The 20,279-nt window shown below is 41.8% G+C and overlaps 1 protein-coding gene across 2 annotated transcripts in view; it reads left to right on the top strand.

The window, feature by feature from the left end:
• The window catches only part of LOC129853575 (glycerol-3-phosphate acyltransferase 4), a 39,095-nt gene that overhangs the window by 7,206 nt on the left and 11,610 nt on the right, over positions 1-20,279 (top strand). Inside the window, exons 3-6 of one of the 2 annotated variants that reach the window (XM_055919751.1) lie at positions 4,958-5,027; positions 5,136-5,436; positions 19,722-19,796; positions 19,917-20,006. In XM_055919751.1, coding sequence (XP_055775726.1) covers positions 4,958-5,027; positions 5,136-5,436; positions 19,722-19,796; positions 19,917-20,006 — 536 coding nt within the window. Of the gene's footprint in view, positions 1-4,957; positions 5,028-5,135; positions 5,437-11,214; positions 11,435-19,721; positions 19,797-19,916; positions 20,007-20,279 lie in introns of those variants that run through there. The other variant, XM_055919752.1, reaches the window with a different exon arrangement.

Genomic DNA, 20,279 nt, shown 5'->3' with positions numbered 1-20,279 from the left:
GGGCTCTGTACAGGCCAGTCAAGTTCTTCCACACCGATCTCGACAAATAATTTCTGTATGGACCTCGCTTTGTGCACGTGGGCATTTTCATGCTGAAACAGAAAAGGGCCTTCCCCAAACTGTTGCCACAAAGTTGGAAGCAGAGAATCGTCTGGAATGTCATTGTATGCTGTAGCGTTAAGATTTCCCTTCACTGGAACTAATGGGCCTAGCCCGAACCATGAAAAACAGTTAGTTACTCTCACTCAGATATCAATAACATGACATAAGTCATGGCAAAATGTGTAGAATTGCAGGAAATTTGCTGTAAAACTGCAACAAATTTAGTTTTTCTGAAATGCAAACATTTGTTTACTTTTTGTTAATGCAATCCTGTTAACAGATCCCTCTGTTATAGTTTTAATATTATAGTTTTGTATCCAAATATTGTTTGATTTGCTTGCCATCTACAGTGGTGATGACTGTAGTCCGACTGACAACTTTACCTGGACGAGGACTGTCCAATGTCTTTCCAAAAGCCTAATCTCTGACTAAGTAAGCTAAATGACACATGTTGTTTGCTTAGCTAGCTAGCTACATGCCAAATGGATAGAATACCCAGCCTCATGTATCTGAAAATACATTGATGTTTACTGATCATGAAAAGCAGGTAGTTACTTGCTGTACAAGAATGTTGCTACAACCGCAATAACATCTGCTAAAAATGTGTATGTGACCAATAAAATGTGAATGTGACCAATAACATGTGTATGTGACCAATACAATGTGTATGTGACCAATAACATGTGTATGTGACCAATAAAATGTGAATGTGACCAATAACATGTGTATGTGACCAATAACATATGTGTATGTGACCAATAAAATGTGAATGTGACCAATACAATGTGTATGTGACCAATAACATGTGTATGTGACCAATAACATGTGTATGTGACCAATAACATGTGTATGTGACCAATACAATGTGTATGTGACCAATAAAATGTGATTTGTATAACTCTGATAGAACTTAATGTTGACTAATCGTTCTGACTATCCTGATGATATTAAAAACCAAATATTTATAATATTTAACAATCCCTTGAAAATGGCAAGTAGTTCTCAATGGTTTTAGCGGAGCTGGGGGTCTCCATGCCCCCCCAGCAGCCAAACTGAACGCTCTGCACCGTATTGTGAAGTTTTTTTGATATCGACCTATTCAAAAGCATGTTTTGTCTCAACCTATGGCGGGCACAACACAAACACCTTAGAAGATGTACGGTCTATGCTACAACATATGTGAATCTGATAATTGACGTTAAAGGGAAACAGTCAAAAAGTGATTGAATTCAAATGGATTTACCCGTTTTAAATTCTTATGTCAATCTCTATGTGACTCATATTTAAAAAGAATAGTGTCGCGACTGGAGCAAAAACTATGGTCAAAGGAAACCTTCTCTAGCCCATGTTTACATAAATCCAATTATTTTTTAACTTTAGCAGTACATCTAAGAAGAATCAAGTTAGCTACCTAGATAATGTTTAGCTAGTGATAGTGATCAAAGATGATCTATATGCTGACCACTCTAACAATGGGAATAAATGTCCACAAAAGCGGGAAGGCAGGCGGGATCAGGCGAGACATTCTAGATGTTCGATCGAGTTCAAGTCCGGGCTCTGGTGAGCAGTACACGTGTAAAAAAGATTACATAAAACACTTGTTATATACATACAGTATGTACAACAGCTAGCCATATCTATACCACAATGCAGTTTTGTGTGTGTTTGGTATTAATGGCAGCTGGTTTAGCAGGCGTTGGCGATGTTGGCAGAGATGTTGGGTTTTGGGGGCAGTGACTCTGGCTTCTTGTAGACAACAGACTTGTCCTTTCTGCGCTCCACAGCCAGGTGGACAATCCTCTCGTACACTTTTTTCATCAGCCACTGCGTCGAACTCTTGCAGATGATTTATTTGTACGTGCATTAGCTAAATGTAGCCTGCAAGACAATAACACAGCTAGCTAAACATTCTAGCAAGTAACGTTAGCATATCAAACATGAACATTTACACCTCTCATACGAATATAAAAGTATAGTTTCAGCTAATTAAAATGACCTTAAAACAAATTACTGTATGAATGTTGGGCTCAACGAAACAACTCTGTTTACACTGCCCTGCTTAGAGGGGGGCAACTGTCGGGCGAGTGTTGCGTGCAACCTCCGAAGGTAGCGTTCAAGATGTGAGAAATACGCAAGTTAACATTGCAGTAATGTCTCTCGACAATCGATACCTCTCGAGAATCTCTAAAGAATTATCATTAATTCTTGTCAATGAAAATAGACCCTTAGGCATGAAGTTTACTTTGTAGCATCTGTGCTTCTGACCCTACTTGATCAACCATTCTGTCCTTGTTTAGCCTACTGATGGGTAAAAAGCGTCTCTCAATATGATGAATCTGAAGTTTCAATGGTTGGTGGGAGCCTAGCTGCCTGGTCACATCTCACTAGTGAGCCCTTGCTAAAACTGAACTAGAGCTGAAACCAGAGAAGGTTATCACCCTCTTTCTTCCTTTCCTTTCTTAAGTGTCGAAAGTAAGCCTGTCAGCAGTTTCCAGCGAACCCCTTTGAGAGAGAATTCTAGTGCCAAAAATAAATGGTCCAGAGGGAGATGGCAGGGGCTTGATATATGAGAGCTTTTCAGCTCGCAGTAGTGCCTAGTCTAGTCAACCAGCATTTTTATGGTAGAAGTAAAGGGTTAAAATGACAGATTGTTGGAAACTAGGTGATTATATGACAGGTTATATTTCCCTTGGTTTCTGCAAATACAAGACCTTGGTATTGCTTAAATGATTAAAGTCTCCAACATGTGGAAATCACATCCTGTGCTGCTGGTAACTTGAGTCACGAATGTAACCTCATAACCGGTATATGTGCATGTAGCAGCCAATGTGTGAGCTGGGCTCTGGGAATCGTCTTGCTATCCAGGGCAGGGTCTCCAACTGGCAGCCAGCGGGTGTTTTATTTGGCCCCCCCAAAAAACATTTAATATTTTATTATTATTATTTTTTGGGGACATAAAAGCCTTTAAACACCAGGAAATCAGCTCCAAATTATTTTAATTTAAGAAATCTGTTCCCAAGTATTCCCACACATAATAGAGAGACACATGATCGTATACAAATGTAAGCAAGGTTTGAAAATATTATTTATGTTTGGGCTTCTTGCGGTCAATTTGTAGTCTACAAATGATTTATAATGAAGTTCCGGCCCCCCGACCATCCGCTCCAGAAAAAATTGTTCCGCGGCTGAATCTAGTTGATGATCTCTGATCTAGGGTAAGGACAGGAACTTTCTCTCCATGCTTAGTATACCAGATCTTATGCAGAGAAGGGTAATCTCGCAAAGATATACCTGGCTCTCTTTTATACCAGACTGATGACATAGCACTTTCTGTTCAGCAACTGCAGAGTAGAGAATGGACAAGGGAGCTTGGAACTCAATCTAACCTATGCAGTGAGTATGTAGAGGTATCAAACACCAGCAATGTTTTTGCATAATCATAATCATGTGCTACCACACCCCTCTGCCGTAATTGATGTGTTGGCCTTGCTTTTCCTTGTTCCAGTTTACTGACTCAACAGGATTGCTATGCTCCTACTTTACTAGCCTACACCCAAGCAAACACATTGGTGTTGCTATAAGCTGCCCTTTAGTCTTATGATTCACATGTCATGGTATTTGGATGTCAGTAAGGATTTTGTTGTACCCAACTGTAAAATCTCCCCTCGGTGAACAGTATTCTTTCAAAAGGCGTAACGGTCAGTTTCAGTTTCTAAAGAGAACTGTGTCCGTCTGTAGCGCTGTTGACATTGGCCTTGCACCACGTAGTAGCAAAGATGCTTTGCCCCTACCTCTGTTCAAGTGATCTTCTCCACAGGTGCTCCACAGGTCAGTCTAGTAAATGTCCAGTCCTGTCAGAGGAATGTTGTGCAGCAGTTGATCAGATGAACCTCAACTACTGGCAAGACCAGTTGCCTGGTAAAGCCTTTTAGAATGTGAACACCTTCTTTTCTTAGCATTTTTGTTAGCTAGGTGCCCTGAGCTACTTCCATTAGCCATTTGGCTCTCAGAACTGTATTGGAATATCATGGATGTATAAGATGGATGCTTGAGCAGATTGGAATGTTCTGGCAGCAGAATTCTGTCTGTCTGTCTTTGTGAACATCAGGATCTTATAAAGATGTAATGTGTTGTGTGAACTTGCTCAGTGCCTGGGGTTGAGGGAAGGTTGAGAACAGCAGATCCCCTCCCACTTCATCCTTCCTGTTTTGCCTGTTATTGCTAAGGCATGGGGAACACTCTGTTCTTTTCCAGCCTCTTACTAGATGAGCATTTGTCTAGGTGTGCACATACAGATACAGTGCTCACATCTGCAGTGTGTTCAGCTTAGGTGACTGTTCTTTTAGGCCTACATAAAACAAACAACTACTTTGTGAATGCATGTAAAAATGGAAAATAAAATATTACAATCTAATCATTCTAATGATTTCTGTGGAGACAGACTCCCCTCACAATATCTGTCTGCCCTGGAATTGTAACACCGACTAATATCAATACCTTATCACCATAGTAGCGTTAACAGATTTGATGTTCTACTGTTTCAGGTTCTGAAATATAGGCCTATTGAAAATGGCACTTGTTGAGATAATGTCTGCAATTTATTGCAAGTCTTTATGAACTCAAGTGTTGTGGATAAAAGACAATGGACATATCTATATAGGCCTAGCTGTCATTTTATTATCTAATCTATCAAACCGACATATCATTTCTGTAATAAGGCATGAAGCTGTTTGTCATTTTATGACATTTTATTTGGTCAGTCTATTGTTTAGAAATGGATTATTGTCTGAATATTGTTTTTTTCTCTACAAAATGTAAGCTAATATCTGTCTACTTTAAATGACTCTGCTTGTAGTGGGCCACACATAGGATTGAAAGAGGAGCCAAGGACAACAACCATCTCTTGTACAAGCCTTACTCTAATGGTGAGTGACGGGCTCTGTGTATGAGTGTGTTGTTGTTGTTAATGAGTGTGTCTGATGGGTAAATTGGTATTGGTTAACCATTTCCCGTGTCTCCCTGGTGCATTGCAGCCATCATCGCCAAGGAGCCCACCTCCCTGGAGGAGGAGATCAAGGAGATCCGGCGCAGTGGCAGTAACCGGGACCTGGACCATGCCTCCGAGTTTGAGATGTCCGACATCTTCTACTTCTGCCGGCAAGGAGTTGAGAGCATCATGGACGACGAGGTGACCAAGAGGTTTTCTGCTGAGGAGCTGGAGTCATGGAACCTGCTGACCCGTAGCAACTACAACTTCCAGCACATCAGTCTGAGGCTGACTGTCCTATGGGGGCTGGGGGTGGTGATCCGCTACGGCTTCCTTCTGCCTCTCAGGTAAGACCGGGTCAAGGTTAGGGGAAGGGATCAGATGTGGCGCTGGTTGGTTCAGTAATAGCACTCTCTGTTTTCTGACATGTGTAAACAAAGATGGACAGGCTGACCTCAGACACCTCTCCTTGTTTCTCCTAGAGAACATATGACACACTCTTATTATATCATGGGAATTCATTGTAATCTATGTACAGTGCATTCGGGAAGTATTCAGACCCCTTGACTTTTTCCACATTTTGTTACGTTACAGCCTTGGTTAAATGTTTTTTTCCCCTCATCAATCTACACACAATATACCCCATAATGATAGAGCAAAAACAGGTTTTTAGAAATGTTTGCAGATTTATCAAAAATTTTAAACAGAAATACCATATTTGTGACTGACCGGATCGATTCGGTTTTATTCAGCAAAATTTGAAATTGTGTTTTTTACATTGGATAAAAGTAGAGACTCAGAGCTAGAAAATGGTATGTCATACACTACAGTTGAGAAACAATGGGAAAGTAATTCTGCTTTGAAAGTTGATAAACTTGTAACCTCACTTTTGAGAAAATGGCCCTGGAATGTTTTGGTATCTACAGGAGAGCTCTCCTTTGTCTACACCCGTTCAGCATCGTTCACACCCTCTTAAACGCTTTAGCCCCACCCATCTCTTTAAGGATTCACATATGAGGCTATGTACTAAACAACCAAAGACTTCAAGACACCTAGGTTGGTTTATACTACGGGTGTGTTCATAAATTTAATCTGGAGTGCCAGTGTGCTCTGGGCTTTCGTAAACTCAAAGCGGTGTCGGATTCGCCGTTCGTAAATTCCGAGCATTTCGCTCCTGGAGTGTCCAGAGCGCACACTGGATGCTCTTGCTGAAAAGTAGGGTTGATCCGAGCGTTCTGACCTAACAGCAACAGTCAAGCATCCAAGCTATCTGGCTAATGTTGGCTAGCTTGCTAGATACTTCTAGACACAAATCAGAGAACAGCTCACGCTGACCATTTTACTCGCCCTAGCAGAGCTGTTTAGGCTGTTTTTATGTTATCCAGAGCATTGGTGACTGCAACTGTGCTGCTGGCAACAATTTAATTACGCTTATATATTTTTTTTTAAGTACCCCTTTTTCTCCACAATTTCGTGGTATCCAGTTGGTAGTTACAGTCTTGTCTCATCGACAATCGTACAGACTCGGGAGAGGCGAAGGTCGAGAGCCGTGCGTTCCCCGAAACACAACCCAACCAAGCCGCACTGATTCTTGACACAATGCCCACTTAACCCGAAAGCCAGTCGCACCAATGTGTCGGATGAAACACCGTACACCTGGCGACCATGTCAGCGTGCACTGCGCCCGGCCCGCCACAGGAGTTGCTCGTGCGCGATGGGACAAGGACATCCCTGCTGGACAAGCCCTCCCCTAACCCGAACGACACTGGGCCAATTGTGCACCGCCTCATGGGTCTCCCGCGACACAGCCCGGGATCGAACCCGGGTCTGTATTGACGCCTCAAGTACTGCGACGCAGTGCCGTAGACCGCTGCACCACTCGGGAGGCTTGCCTGGTGGTTTTAATTAAAGTAACTGATTGGGGAGAGTCCTACCTGCCGCCCCATGGGTCTCCTGGTCGCGACAGAGCCTGGACTCAAACCCAGAATCTCTAGTGGCACAGCCTTAGACCACTGCGCCACTCGTGAGGCCCCCTAATTACGCTTTTTTTGCCAACGTTTACTGACACAGGCCATATTCAACCGGTATTGAGCATTTGTAAATGTGTCAGATATTCTGCGCTCTGGCACACTCAGACTAGAGTGCTCTGAAATCGAAGTAGATAGCCAGAACTAATTTACCAGCTACGTCTATCGACAGTTGTCGCAGTGACATCATAAACATTCTATTGAAATAGTTACTAGCATAGTGGAGTCTTTTGTTTAGACATGTAGCTGACTAGCTAAACAATGAACCATAATTCCAACTCATAACGTTACTACCCTGCATGAATCTGCAGGTAGCTAACCAACCAGGTTTAATGTTAGTAGCTAACATTAGACTATAACTAGCCATGCAAATGGCTCTGCGATAAGAATAATATTACTAAACAGATCATACAAGTAACGTTAGCTAGCTAAACAGCCAGCTAACATTAGCTAGCTAGCTAACAGTACACTTTAACTTAAAATTAAAACGACTTTCTGACAAAATTAGAAATGTGTAATATCAGAAAATGGAGCTAGCTACATCGATGGACGCTTCTCCCTCTGTCACGGATGCCATGGTTGCCCTTAGTTTGAAGATGTAATCCGGAGACAGGTGTTTTATACAACAGCCTTCTGGGTGTTCTCTTTTCGATTCTGTCTACATATTTGCAATCAAACGCCAGAATTTTCTCAATTTCCTTAGCTATCATACTCTAATTCCATTGATTTCCAAACTCGGTCTTCCAGAAAGTGGAGAGCAAAACTTATGCAGTTCTACTATCTTTCAAAAAAGCAGTGTAAGAAAGGAGGATCTACACATACTGACCAGCTCATATTATAAACCGAAGCGCGCTACATGGGCGACCAATCCAAGCTAATCTCTCGGCATGACCAGACCACTCATTATCTCAGCCAATCATGGCTAGCGGTAATGTCTTTTTCCATGGCTAAACAAGCTAGGCTCGTAATTTAACCATTTTATTCATATTTACAGATGGCATACACGTTTGTTATTAAGGCACATGAAGGTTCACATGTTTCAGAAGACATTTCTGCCATTACGTTCAAATGGTGCTCCTGTGATGTGGTGACGCCGACATATGCCTAGTTTCCTGAAACTAGTCACATTTACCTAAATATTCAGACCCTTTGCTATGAGATTCAAAATTGAGCTCACGTGCATTCTGTTGCCATTTATCAACCTTGAGATGTTTCTACAACTTTATTAGGGCCCACCTGTGGTAAATTCAATTGATTGGACATGGTTTGGAAAGGCTGACACCTATCTATGTCAGGTCCCACAGTTGACAGTGCATGTCAGAGCAAAAACAAAGCCATGGGGTTGAAGGAATTGTATGTAGAGCTCTGAGACAGGATTGTGTCGAGACACAAATCTGGTGAAGGGTACCAAAACATTTCTGCAGCATTGAAGGTCCCCAAGAACACAGTGGCCTCCATCATTCTTAAATTGAAAAGGTTTGGATCCACCAAGACTTCCTAGAGCTGGACGCTCGGCCAAACTGAGCAATCGGGGGAGAAGGGCCTTGGTCAGGGAGTTGACCAAGAACCCGATGGTCACTCTGCACTCTGACAGAGCTCCAGAGTTCCTCTGTGGAGATGGGAGAGCCTTCCAGAAGGACAACCATCTCTGCAGCACTCCACAAATCAGGTGAGGGAAAGATGAATGGTGCAAAGTACAGAGAGTTTCTTGATGAAAACCTGCTCCAGAGGACTCAGGACCTCAGACGGGGTGAAGGTTCACCTTCCAACAGGACAACGACCCTAGGCGCACAGCCAAGACAATGCAGGAATGGCTTTGGGGCAAGTCTCTGAATGTCCTTGAGTGGCCCAGCCAGAGCCCGGACTTGAACCCGATCAGACATCTCTGGAGAGACCTGAAAATAGCTGTGCAGAGCTTGCAAGGATCTGCAGAGAAGAATGGGAGAAACACCTCAAATACAGGTGTGCCAAGCTTGTAGCGTCAAGAAGACTCAAGGCTGTAATCACTGCCAAAGGTGCTTCAACAAAGTACGGAGAAAAATGTCTGAATACTTATGTAAATGTGATATTTCAGTTTTTTTTTTCTATGTGTTAAAATGTCTAAACCTGTTTTTGCTTTGTCATCATGGGATATTGTGTGTAGATTGATGAGGGGGAAAAACTATTTAATCCATTTCAGAATAAGGCTGTAACGTAACAAAATGTGCAAGAAGTCAAGGGGTCTGAATACTTTCTGAATGCACTGTATGTACGTTTTCACTGCGTTCAGCTGAGAGGAAGCCATCACTTTCCATTAAGTATGGAGATATCCCCCCCAGGGCCAGGAGTGAGAGAGTTTGCTGGGCAGACAAAAGGGCAGTGACCCAGGACTAAACCAGTCTGGCTTGAATCCAATCACCCATGAGCCAGCCAGGCCACCATTGTAGACCCAGATACACAGTCTCCCTCTATAGGCTACTAATAAGCCCCTGCTGCACACAGAGACTGACCTGATGCACTTGGCCTCGCTGTCCCATGCTTGCAGTTGCAAGAAGTGAACATAGAGAGAAAAATCTCTTTCCCATAAACAGCTGTTTTATCTGAAAACGATAAGCAACTTTCATTCTGATAGTATTTGTTCCAGATACAGCCACTAAGGGTTTGTTCTCATTGATGAGAATTAAGAAGAATTTTGATAGGTAGCGATTCTCAAGAGACATGTAAACTTCGGTATTTCTCACTCCTTTTAGAGGTCTCATCCAACAGTTGACTCGCTGTAAGCAGGGCAGTATCAACAGAATTGTCTCGTTAAGACCAACATTCATACAGTACAAATACTAATAGCAGAGCAATGTTTTTGAAACAGCAGAAATGTATAGACATTTTCATTATATTTGAGACTTGTTTTATTGAGTTTTCTCCTGAATCTGCACTAACAGCCTCTTACATTCTAAAAATGTTGCTGTATCTAAGAAAAGGGAAGCACAACTGTGTTTTTCCCCCATTTGGGTGCTCAAGGAAGGAAGTATGCAGCAAGACGCTGATCACCAGGGGAATTATCAACGTTTTCAAATCAAAATCAACGTTTATTTGTCGCGTACATGTCACGCCCTGACCATAGATTGCTTTGTATGTTTCTATTTTTATTTGGTCAGGGTGTGATGTGGGTGGGAATTCTATGTTTTGTTCTATGTTTTGTATTTCTGTGTTTGGCCTGGTATGGTTCCCAATCAGAGGCAGCTGTCTATCGTTGTCTCTGATTGAGAACCATACTTAGGTAGCCTGTTTTCCCACTGTTAGTTGTGGGTGGTTATTTTCTGTTTAGTGTTTGTTGCACCTTTCAGAACTGTTCGCTGGTCGTTTTGTTGTTTTTGTTTGCGTGTTCATCTTTATTAAAAGTATTATGGATACGTACCACGCTGCACTTTGGTCCGCCTCTCCTTCTCTCGACGACAATCGTTACAGTACACAGATTTGCGGATTTTTATCACAGGTGCAGCGAAATGCTTATGTTTCTAGCTCCAACAGTGCAGTAATATCTAGCAATACAATAACAATACACATATTCTCCAAAAAGTAAAAAAAAAAAATAATAATAAGGATTTTGAAATATCAGAACGAGCAATGTCAGAGTCCAGAATATAAATGTATATATAAATGGTGTGTATAGACAGTATATGAATAGAAAAGGTGTGTACAGCAATAGTTATATAAGATGAGTCATGAGACTAGAATACAGAATATACATATAAAGTGGGTAAAACAGTAGGTAAACAGTGTTCAATGTCTATATACGTACATGGGGCAGCAGTCTCTTAAGGTGCAGGGCAGAGTACCGGGTGGTATCCGGCTAGTGATGGCTTTTCAACAGTCTGATTGCCTGAATATAGAAGCTGTTTTTCAGTGTCTCTGGCCCTTCTTTGATGTACCTGCCCAGTCTCCATCTGCTAGACAGTAGCATGGTAAACAGGCCATTGCTCGGGTGGCTGAGGTCCTTGATGATCTTCTTGGACGTCCTATGACACTGGGTGCTGTAGATGTCCTGGAGGCAGCGTGCCCCCGATGATGTGTTGGGAGAGCCATGCGGTTGCGGGTGGTGGAGTTGCCCTGCAAGGCAGTGATGTAACCTCTGGCACCACTCTGCCAAGGCACTAACCTCCTCCCTGGAGGCTGTCTCGTCATTGTTGGCTATTAGGCCTACCACTGTTGTGTCGTCAGCAACCTTGATGATGGAGTTGGAGTCGTGCGTTGTCACCCAGTCATCAGTGAACAGGGAGTACAGGAGGGAGCTGAACGCACACTCCTGGGGGGCACCCGTGTTGGTATTCCTCTTGTCAAGGTGGGATCGGGCAATTTTGCATTTACCTTATGGAATTACTTCCATATTGATAGCATTAAGCCTTGTTTGTTCGAATGTAACTTTAATACACTGAAACTGTACTTTTATATTCGTATGAGAGGGGTAAACGTTCAATATGCTAACGTTACTTGCTAGCATAGTTAGCTAGTAGTGTAGCTCGCAAGACAATAACATTTAGCTAATGCGTGTACAAACAAGAAAATAAACCCTTTAATTGTCTGCATATGCTTGTGAATTGTTGCATTATTCAAGAGCGTAATGTGGTTTGGTTGCATTATTCAAGAGTGTAGCTAATATGTTTTAGAGCAGTTGCTCACGTAGTTTAATAATTTGCAAGCTTAGTGGCAACTATGATGCTGATAATTACGGTACATTTGAAGCTGCAGAGCAAGAATGTCACATTGCCAGTCAATGAAAGGTAAGGCAAAGATGTAATGTAAATTGAAAAGTTTCTGTACATATTATGTAAATTGAAATCTCGTTGCACTGCCTCTCCTTAAATGTACGTCAATGAGAATAGCCTCTAACTCTATAGCCTAGTAGGCTACAGTTTGTCCCATATGAAAAGTGTTCAGATTGCATTGCAAAGTATCTGATCATAGTATCGAGTATTTTATGGCTTGACCATTGCCATGGAATTCCTGGTGATATCTCATAGGTGCCTCTTGTTCCTACGTTAGTTTGTAAGTTTAGTCACGGTGCGGACTACTGATGGCCTCTTTCTTTCATCTCACTGTGGTCATTTTGTGGTGAATCTCTAGAGAAATGTAGCTTTAGGCTAAGTAGCTTTGTCTAATGACTAATTACATGGCAATAGCTTTTCATTTAAGCCTCCTCAAAGCATGCCCAACAGCTGTCATCTGGCTGTGGAGCGGGAAGAGGTAGAGGTGTCCTTTTACTTCTTTAGGACATCAGGGGTGAGTTCAGATTGTAATCTGGTTTATGCCTGGGGGGGCAGGTAGGGCTCTCCCCAAACAGTGACTTTAATTAAAACCACCAGGCAAGCCTCCCGAGTGGCGCAGCGGTCTATGGCACTGCATCGCAGTACTTGAGGCGCCAATACAGACCCGGGTTCGATCCCGGGAGACCCATGAGGCGGTGTACAATTGTCCCAGTGTTATCCGGGTTAGGGGAGGGTTTGGTCGGCCGGGATGTCCTTGTTCCATCACGCTCTAGCGACTCCTGTGGCGGGCTGGGCGCATGCATGCTGACACAATGGCCAGTTTGTACGGTGTTTCCTCCGACACATTGGTGCGGCTGGCTTCCGGGTTAAGTGAGCAGTGTGTTAAGAAGCAGTGCAGCTTGGCAGGGTCGTGTTTCAGAGGACGCATGGCGTGAGCAGTGTGTTAAGAAGCAGTGCAGCTTGGCAGGGTCGTGTTTCAGAGGACGCTCGACCATCTCCTCTCCCGAGTCCATACGGGAGTTGCAGCGATGGGACAAGACTGTAGCTACCAATTGGGGAGAAAAAGGGGTAAAGAAAGTAAATAAACACCAGGCAGTGAGCCCCTACAACCACTTTAGGTCAGTGTTCTAACATGAGAACATATGAAAGCTGGTGGTTCCTTTTAACATGAGTCTTCAATATTCCCAGGTAAGAAGTTTTAGGTTGAGGTTATTATAGGACTATTTCTCTCTATACCATTTGTATTTCATATACCTTTGACTATTGAATGTTCTTATAGGCACTTTAGTATTGCCAGTGTAACAGTATAGCTTCCGTCCCTCTCCTCGCCGCTACCTGGGCTCGAACCAGGAACACATCGACAACAGCCTGTCACGTCCTGACCTTAGTTCCTTTTTTATGTCTCTATTTTAGTTTGGTCAGGGCGTGAGTTGGGGTGGGCAGTCTATGTTCTTTTTCTATGTTGTTGTGTTTCTATGTGTTTGGCCTGGTGTGGTTCCCAATCAGAGGCAGCTGTCTATCGTTGTCTCTGATTGGGAGCCATACTTACGTAGCCTGTTTTCCTACTATGATTTGTGGGTAGTTGTTTTCTGTCTTTGTATTAGTTACCAGACGGAACTGTTTCGGTTGGTCTTTGTTTGTTTATTTTGTATTTTAGCGTTCAGTGCATTTTAATTAAATGACGAACACTTACCACGCTGCACATTGGTCCGATCCTTCCTACTCCTCCTCAGACGAAGAGGAGATCCGTTACACAGCCACCCTCGAAGCATCGTTACCCATCGCTCCACAAAAGCCGTGGCCCTTGCAGAGCAAGGGGAACAACTACTCCAAGTCTCAGAGCGAGTGACGTTTGAAATGCTATTAGCGCGCACCCCGCTAACTAGCTAGCCATTTCACATCGGTTACACAAGTCATAAACAGTCATAAACAACATAAACATGCTTGAAGCGTTGCGAAGAGCTGCTGGCAAACGCACGAAGGTGCTGTTTGAATGAATACTTACGAGCCTGCTGCTGCTCAGTCAGACTGCTCTATCAAATATAATTATAACATAATAACACACAGAAATACGAGCCTTAGGTCATTAATATGGTCAAATCCGGAAACTTTAATTTAGAAAATAAAACGTTTATTCTTTCAGTGAAATACGGAACCGTTCCGTATTTTATCTAATGGATGGCATCCCTAAGTCTAAATATTGCTGTTACATTTGTAACTGCAGTCTAAGTCGTCCTCCTCCTCAGACGAGGAGAGGCGAGAAGGATCTGAGGACCAATGTGCAGCGTGGTAATTTTCCATGATTTAATTAACACAAAACAAGACACTATACAAAATGACAAAACAAACTAACCGTCAAAGTCCTAGCTGGTGCAGACAAAACACAAAGACAGGAAACAACCACCCACAATCCCCAACACAAAACAAGCCACCTATATATGATTCTCAATCAGGGACAACGATTGACAGCTGTCTCTGATTGAGAACCATATTAGGCTGAACACAGAAACAGACGAACTAGACACACAACATAGAATTCCCACCCAGCTCACGTCCTGACCAACACTAAACAAGCAAAACACATAAGAACTCTGGTCAGGACGTTACAACATTGTACAACCTTCAATGTTATTTCATAATTATGTACAATTCTGGAAAATTAACTCCGGCCTTTGTTACGAATAAATGGACTTCACACAGTTCACAATGAGCCAGGCGGCCCAAACTGCTGCATATACCCTGACTGCTTGCACGGAACGCAAGAGAAGTGACAATTTCCCTAGTTATAAGAAATTCATGTTAGCAGGCAATATTAACTAAATATGCAGGTTTAAAAATATATACTTGTGTATTGATTTTAAAGAAAGGCATTGATGTTTATGGTTAGGTACACATTGGTGCAACGACAGTGCTTTTTTTCGCAAATGCGCTTGTTAAATCATCACCCGTTTGTCGAAGTAGGCTGTGATTCAATTAGAAATTAACAGGCACCGCATCAATTATATGCAACGCAGGACACGCTAGATAAATTAGTAATATCATAAACCATGTGTAGTTAACTAGTGATTATGTTAAGATTGATTGTTTTTTATAAGATAAGTTTAATGCTAGCTAGCAACTTACCTTGGCTTCTTGCTGCCCTCGCGTAACAGGTAGTCAGCCAGCCAGCCACGCAGGCTCCTCGTGGAGTGCAATGTTAATGCTGGTGGTTAGAGCGTTGGACTAGTAACCGTAAGGTTGCAAAAACGAATCCCAGAGCTGACAAGGTAAAAATCTGTTGTTCTGCCCCTTAACAAGGCAGTTAACCCACCGTTCCTAGGCCGTCATTTGAAAATAAGAATGTGTTCATAACTGACTTGCCTAGTTAAATAAAGGTGTTTAAAAAATCGGCCATTCTGATTCATCGGTCGACCTGTAATCCAGAGAGTAATCTGTGTCCACTTGACAGCTGCTGTTAGTAAGAGGGTAAATCCATTTGAATTCAATCACTTTTTGACAGCATCCTTTTTGATATGAATGAACCCTTCAATACATATTTTTACATTGTATAAGTGCTCAGAATGTGACCTTTTAGACCTGAATGTCAGACTATTCAAGAAATAAAGGTGCTCAAAGTTGACCTATTTTGCATTCCCCACCATACCATGAGAGATCCATGTTTTCATCACTGGAAAAGATAAACGGTTGAGATTGATAACATTTAAAAGCATACAGTGTTGTCTAACTATTTTAAATGATGTATATATATATATATATATATATATATATATATATATATATATATATATATATATACGGTCCATGACGCCGACGTAATGTCTATGCTCACGTGGGCGTGGCCCCTGATTTGGTTAACTTTATATGAAAACCCATATTTTCTCATTTAGAAGGGTAACATCACATTACATCTTTTCATAAATAGTTTCATGTTTAATCACATACGTTTCACAATATTTAGATGTAAACCCCATAATTAAGAAGTGTACACAACCAAAGACACAGTAATGAGTGTTTCCTGTCCTTCATGAGATCACCAAATAAAACACACTCGTCATGACTGTCCCTTAAGTGTTCCCGGACCACTCCCACATTCTCAAAAATACAAATATTGTTTAATTATTCAAAGTTTTAATGTCCAAGGGTCTCTCTGTGTTCCACAGTTTACATTCCATCGAACACTACAGAGCATAGGGGCAGCATATTTTATGACCGACCATAAAACAGCCGACTTCCCGCTCTCCCCCTCTACGAGAGAGAGCACACTATAGAACGGACCCACTGTAACCTGATCCTTCAGATCGTCACGGGAGAGTTATGACAACAGATTTCCACCGGTCTAATGTCCATTGCTCGTGTTTCTTAGACCAAGGAAGTATTTTCTTCTTATTGGTGTCCTTTAGTAGTGGTTTCATTGCAGCGATTCGACCATGAAGGTCTGATTCACGCTGTCTCCTTTGAACAGTCAATGTAGAGATGTGTCTGTCACTTGAACTCTTTGAAGCATTTATTTGGGCTGCATTTTCTGAGGCTGGTAACTCTAATGAACTTATCCTCTGCAACAGAGGTAACACTGGGTCTTCCTTTCCTGTGGCGGTCCTCATGAGAGCCAGTTTCATCATAGCACTTGATGGTTTTTGCGACTGCACTTGACATTTTCCGGATTGACTGACCTTCATGTCTTAAAGTAATGATGGATTGTGGTTTCTCTTTGTTTATATGAGCTGTTCTTGCCATACTTGGTCTTTTACCAAATAAGGCTATCTTCTGTATACCACCACTTCTTTGTCACCACACAACTGAATGGCTCAAACGCATTAAGAAGGAAAGAAATTCCACAAATTAACTTTTAACAAGGCACACCTGTTAATTGAAATGCATTCCAGATTACTACCTCATGGGGCCGGTTGAGAGAATGCCAAGAGTGTGCAAAGCTTTCATCAAGGAAGAATCTAAAATATATTTTTATTTGTTTACCACTTTTTTAGTTACTACATGATTCCATATGTGTTATTTCATAGTTTAGATTTCTTCACTATTATTCTACAATGTAGAAATAAATAAAAACCCTTGAAAGAGTAGGCGTGTCCAAACTTTTGATTTATATATATTTTATACTGATCAAAAATATAAATGCAACATGTAAAGTGTTGGTCCCATGTTTCATGTGCAAAAATTGGTTTATATCCCTGTTAGTGAGCATTTCTCCTTTGCCAAGATAATCCATCCACCTGAGGTGTGGCATATCAAGAAGCTGATTAAACAGCATGGTCATTACTAGGGATGCACGATATATCGGTGAACAAATCGTAATCAGACGATATTAGCTAAAAATGCCAACATCGGTATCGGCCCGATATCTGGTTTAACGCCGATGTTAAAAACCGATGTCAAAGCTACTGTGCATACCTATATAACGTAGGTATGTGACGTAATGACGCCATGTAAAATTTTGCGCTACACGTACAACACAGCATTCCTAACCTAGCCCACACAATGTCTGCTATGTGGATCGAGCAGTCAACAAGTCGAACAGTCATCTCAGCGAGACAACCCAAAGGAGAAATCCATTAAAGCCAAGATAATGGAATTCATTGCCCTTGACAATCAACCGTTCTCTGTCGTGGGTGATGTTGGCTTTCGCCGACTGGTTGAACACCGGTACACACTACCAAGTGCGCTGTTTTTCAGATGTTGCCCTATCGGAGTTGCACAGTAATAGCGTCACTGCTATTAGCTTCACGACATACATACTATGGAACGCTGTTTGGGTCTTTGTATGTCAAAAAAGATACAGTAGCACTGTCAAAGCTGTACAAAAAAAGTCTGCAAACAAGCAAACACTGGCCACGAACGATGTGTTTACAACACGGCGTTGGTAATAAAGCATCATTTGTTTGACTGCAACTTCTGGGGTAGCTAGCTTTAGCTCGGTACCTAGCTAGCACCAATACAACCGCCGGAAAGCAATGACCAGTAGAAACGGCAGTCATTTTCATTATTCTTAGCAATGATTTAGGAATCCTTGTAAGTATTAGCTAGGTTGCCACTTGTTGTTCAACTATTGAAATTGAACTTCAGTTCCTGAAAATAAATAGCTAGCCAGCTACCCTGTTGCCCAGAGCTAACATTATAAGCAGCCAGCTAGCTTCATCTGGCTAGTGAGTCTCAACCGGACTGGGTTATGTGTTGTGAAGCTAGCCACAATAACGATTAGGCACAATAGTTGACTTTGCGATTAGCCTTCAAAATAGTTGACTTTGCGGTTAGCCTTAAAAATGTTATTAATTTTTGTGGCTAGCTTCACATAGATGGGTCCGGCCACCATTAATCAAATAAGACCTGTCTTATAAATTAGGGTTATTTTAGATGACACCTAGCTATATAGCTAGCTAGCTAACTATAGCTACAGAAACAGATTGTCGTTTTGCTATGTTTTTGCTGAAGAACATTGTTTGCATCCATGAGCTAGCTAGCTTTTTTTATGACCAGCACTGTAGGTGCGCGAGACAACTTTACCAGCATCATAGCATACGTATCGATGAATCGTTGTGACATATGAAATACGAGTGATAGTGTAATCAATGTGTAATAACTACGTAAAAAATGTATAAACGTGTTAAATTATTATGTTACGTGCAGTTATATTCAGGTCCTGATTGGTCAACAAGCTTATTTGACACGTCAAATAGTGTTATTTGACGTGTATCTTTTTTGACATGAAAAGACCCAAACGGCGTTCCATAGAAATCCTGGTTGAGAATGAAACAACTGAACAAATGAACAATGCACAGCACAGCAAGTAAATGAAAGAAATAGGTTTTGATTATGCTTTACTGGTAATGGGGACATATGTAAATGCCAACAAAATAACTTTTCGGTTAGTGTGGTGTGTGTGTCTGTGTAACCTTTATTTAACTAGGCAAGTCAGTTAACAAATTCTTATTTACAATGACGGCCCGGATGACGCTGGGCCAATTGTGTGCTGCCCTATGGGACTCCCAATCATGGCCGGATGTGATACAGCCTGTTTTCGAACCAGGGACTGTTGTTACGCCTCTTGCATTGAGATGCAGTGCCTTAGACATTATCTGAGGTTTTTCTGTTGTGCCCACAATCGGTTGAGACACAACATGCTCTTGAATACAGATCGGGTGTCATGTTTTGGCTGATAAATGTACTAAAATGGGAATAAAATGTACATTTCAATGGTATACCAGCCAAATTGCAGTGGTCTGAAGGGATAGGTCCATTCTCTGAATTATATTTCTATGATTGAAATGACATCCACTGAATTCAAGAGCATGTTGTGTCTCAAGAAATGGCAGGCACAACACAAAAACCAAAGATGATGTAAAGTAGGGTCTAAGCTACAACACATGCCGTAATTTCCGCGTTTTAGTTAACTGACGTTGATGGTTAAAACGTTTCATAGTTTGTATAATTAACGGTATTAAATTATAAAATAGTTTGACAACCCTGTTTGTAAGCTTTTAAATTATATAAAAACTCACCAGTTTATATTTTCCAGTGATGAAGACATGGATATCTCATGGTATGGTGAGGTATTCAAAATGGACCAACTTTGAGCATCTTTATCTCCTGATTGTTTTGGCATTGTGGTCCAAAAAGTCACTTTCTGAAAACTTCTTCCATGGGCAAACTTGTATGGAAAGTTTTGTTTAAATCAAAAGGGATGCAGTCAAAAAGTGATTGCATTCAAGAGTGAAAGCACTGCCAGCTGTCGGTTTAGAAACCTTGAATAGGCCTATACTCTATATGTTCTCTGATATGCACAGACGTCTATGAATAGACTGGGTTGTATGGGCTGTGTTTGACTGGAGCTCTGTGTGTGTTCTCTGACAGGGTAACTCTTGCCTTCACCGGGGTGGGTCTTCTGGTCGTACTCACCTCCATCATCGGGTTTCTTCCAAATGGGAGGTAAGATTTTTCATAATTGTAACACATTCCTTATTACCTGAGTAGTAACATTGTAATTAGGGTAGGAAGAACATAGTAAGTGTTGAGACTCAGGCCCTGTTTTCTGTGTTTTTCCTGAAGGATGAAGAACTTCCTCAGTGAGCAGGTGCATCTGATGTGTTACCGGATCTGTGTAAGAGCTCTCACTGCCATCATCACCTACCACGACAGGTAAGCAGCAGAAACGGCACTCAACACACAGAATATTAATGCAAAACACGTAGAAAGCATTATTAGGAACGACATGCACTATATACCTTTGTTGAAAGAGGAACACTACTGGTCTGTGTATTAGAGCCCACATCAATAAATCAGTTTGAATTCTTGAGCAATGAGTGGAGTAGTCGCTGAGAGCCATTAGCAGTCTACATTCATGTCCACTGTGCTGAGCAGAGGCCGCTTAGGTGGAGTTCAAAAGCCTATAGCCACGACCGCCCGGCGCCC

The sequence above is a fragment of the Salvelinus fontinalis genome, chromosome 4 (assembly GCF_029448725.1).
Source record: "Salvelinus fontinalis isolate EN_2023a chromosome 4, ASM2944872v1, whole genome shotgun sequence".
Taxonomy (NCBI): domain Eukaryota; kingdom Metazoa; phylum Chordata; class Actinopteri; order Salmoniformes; family Salmonidae; genus Salvelinus; species Salvelinus fontinalis.
The sequence above is the reverse complement of the archived record's forward strand: the minus strand, read 5'-3'. Positions and strand labels throughout refer to the sequence as shown.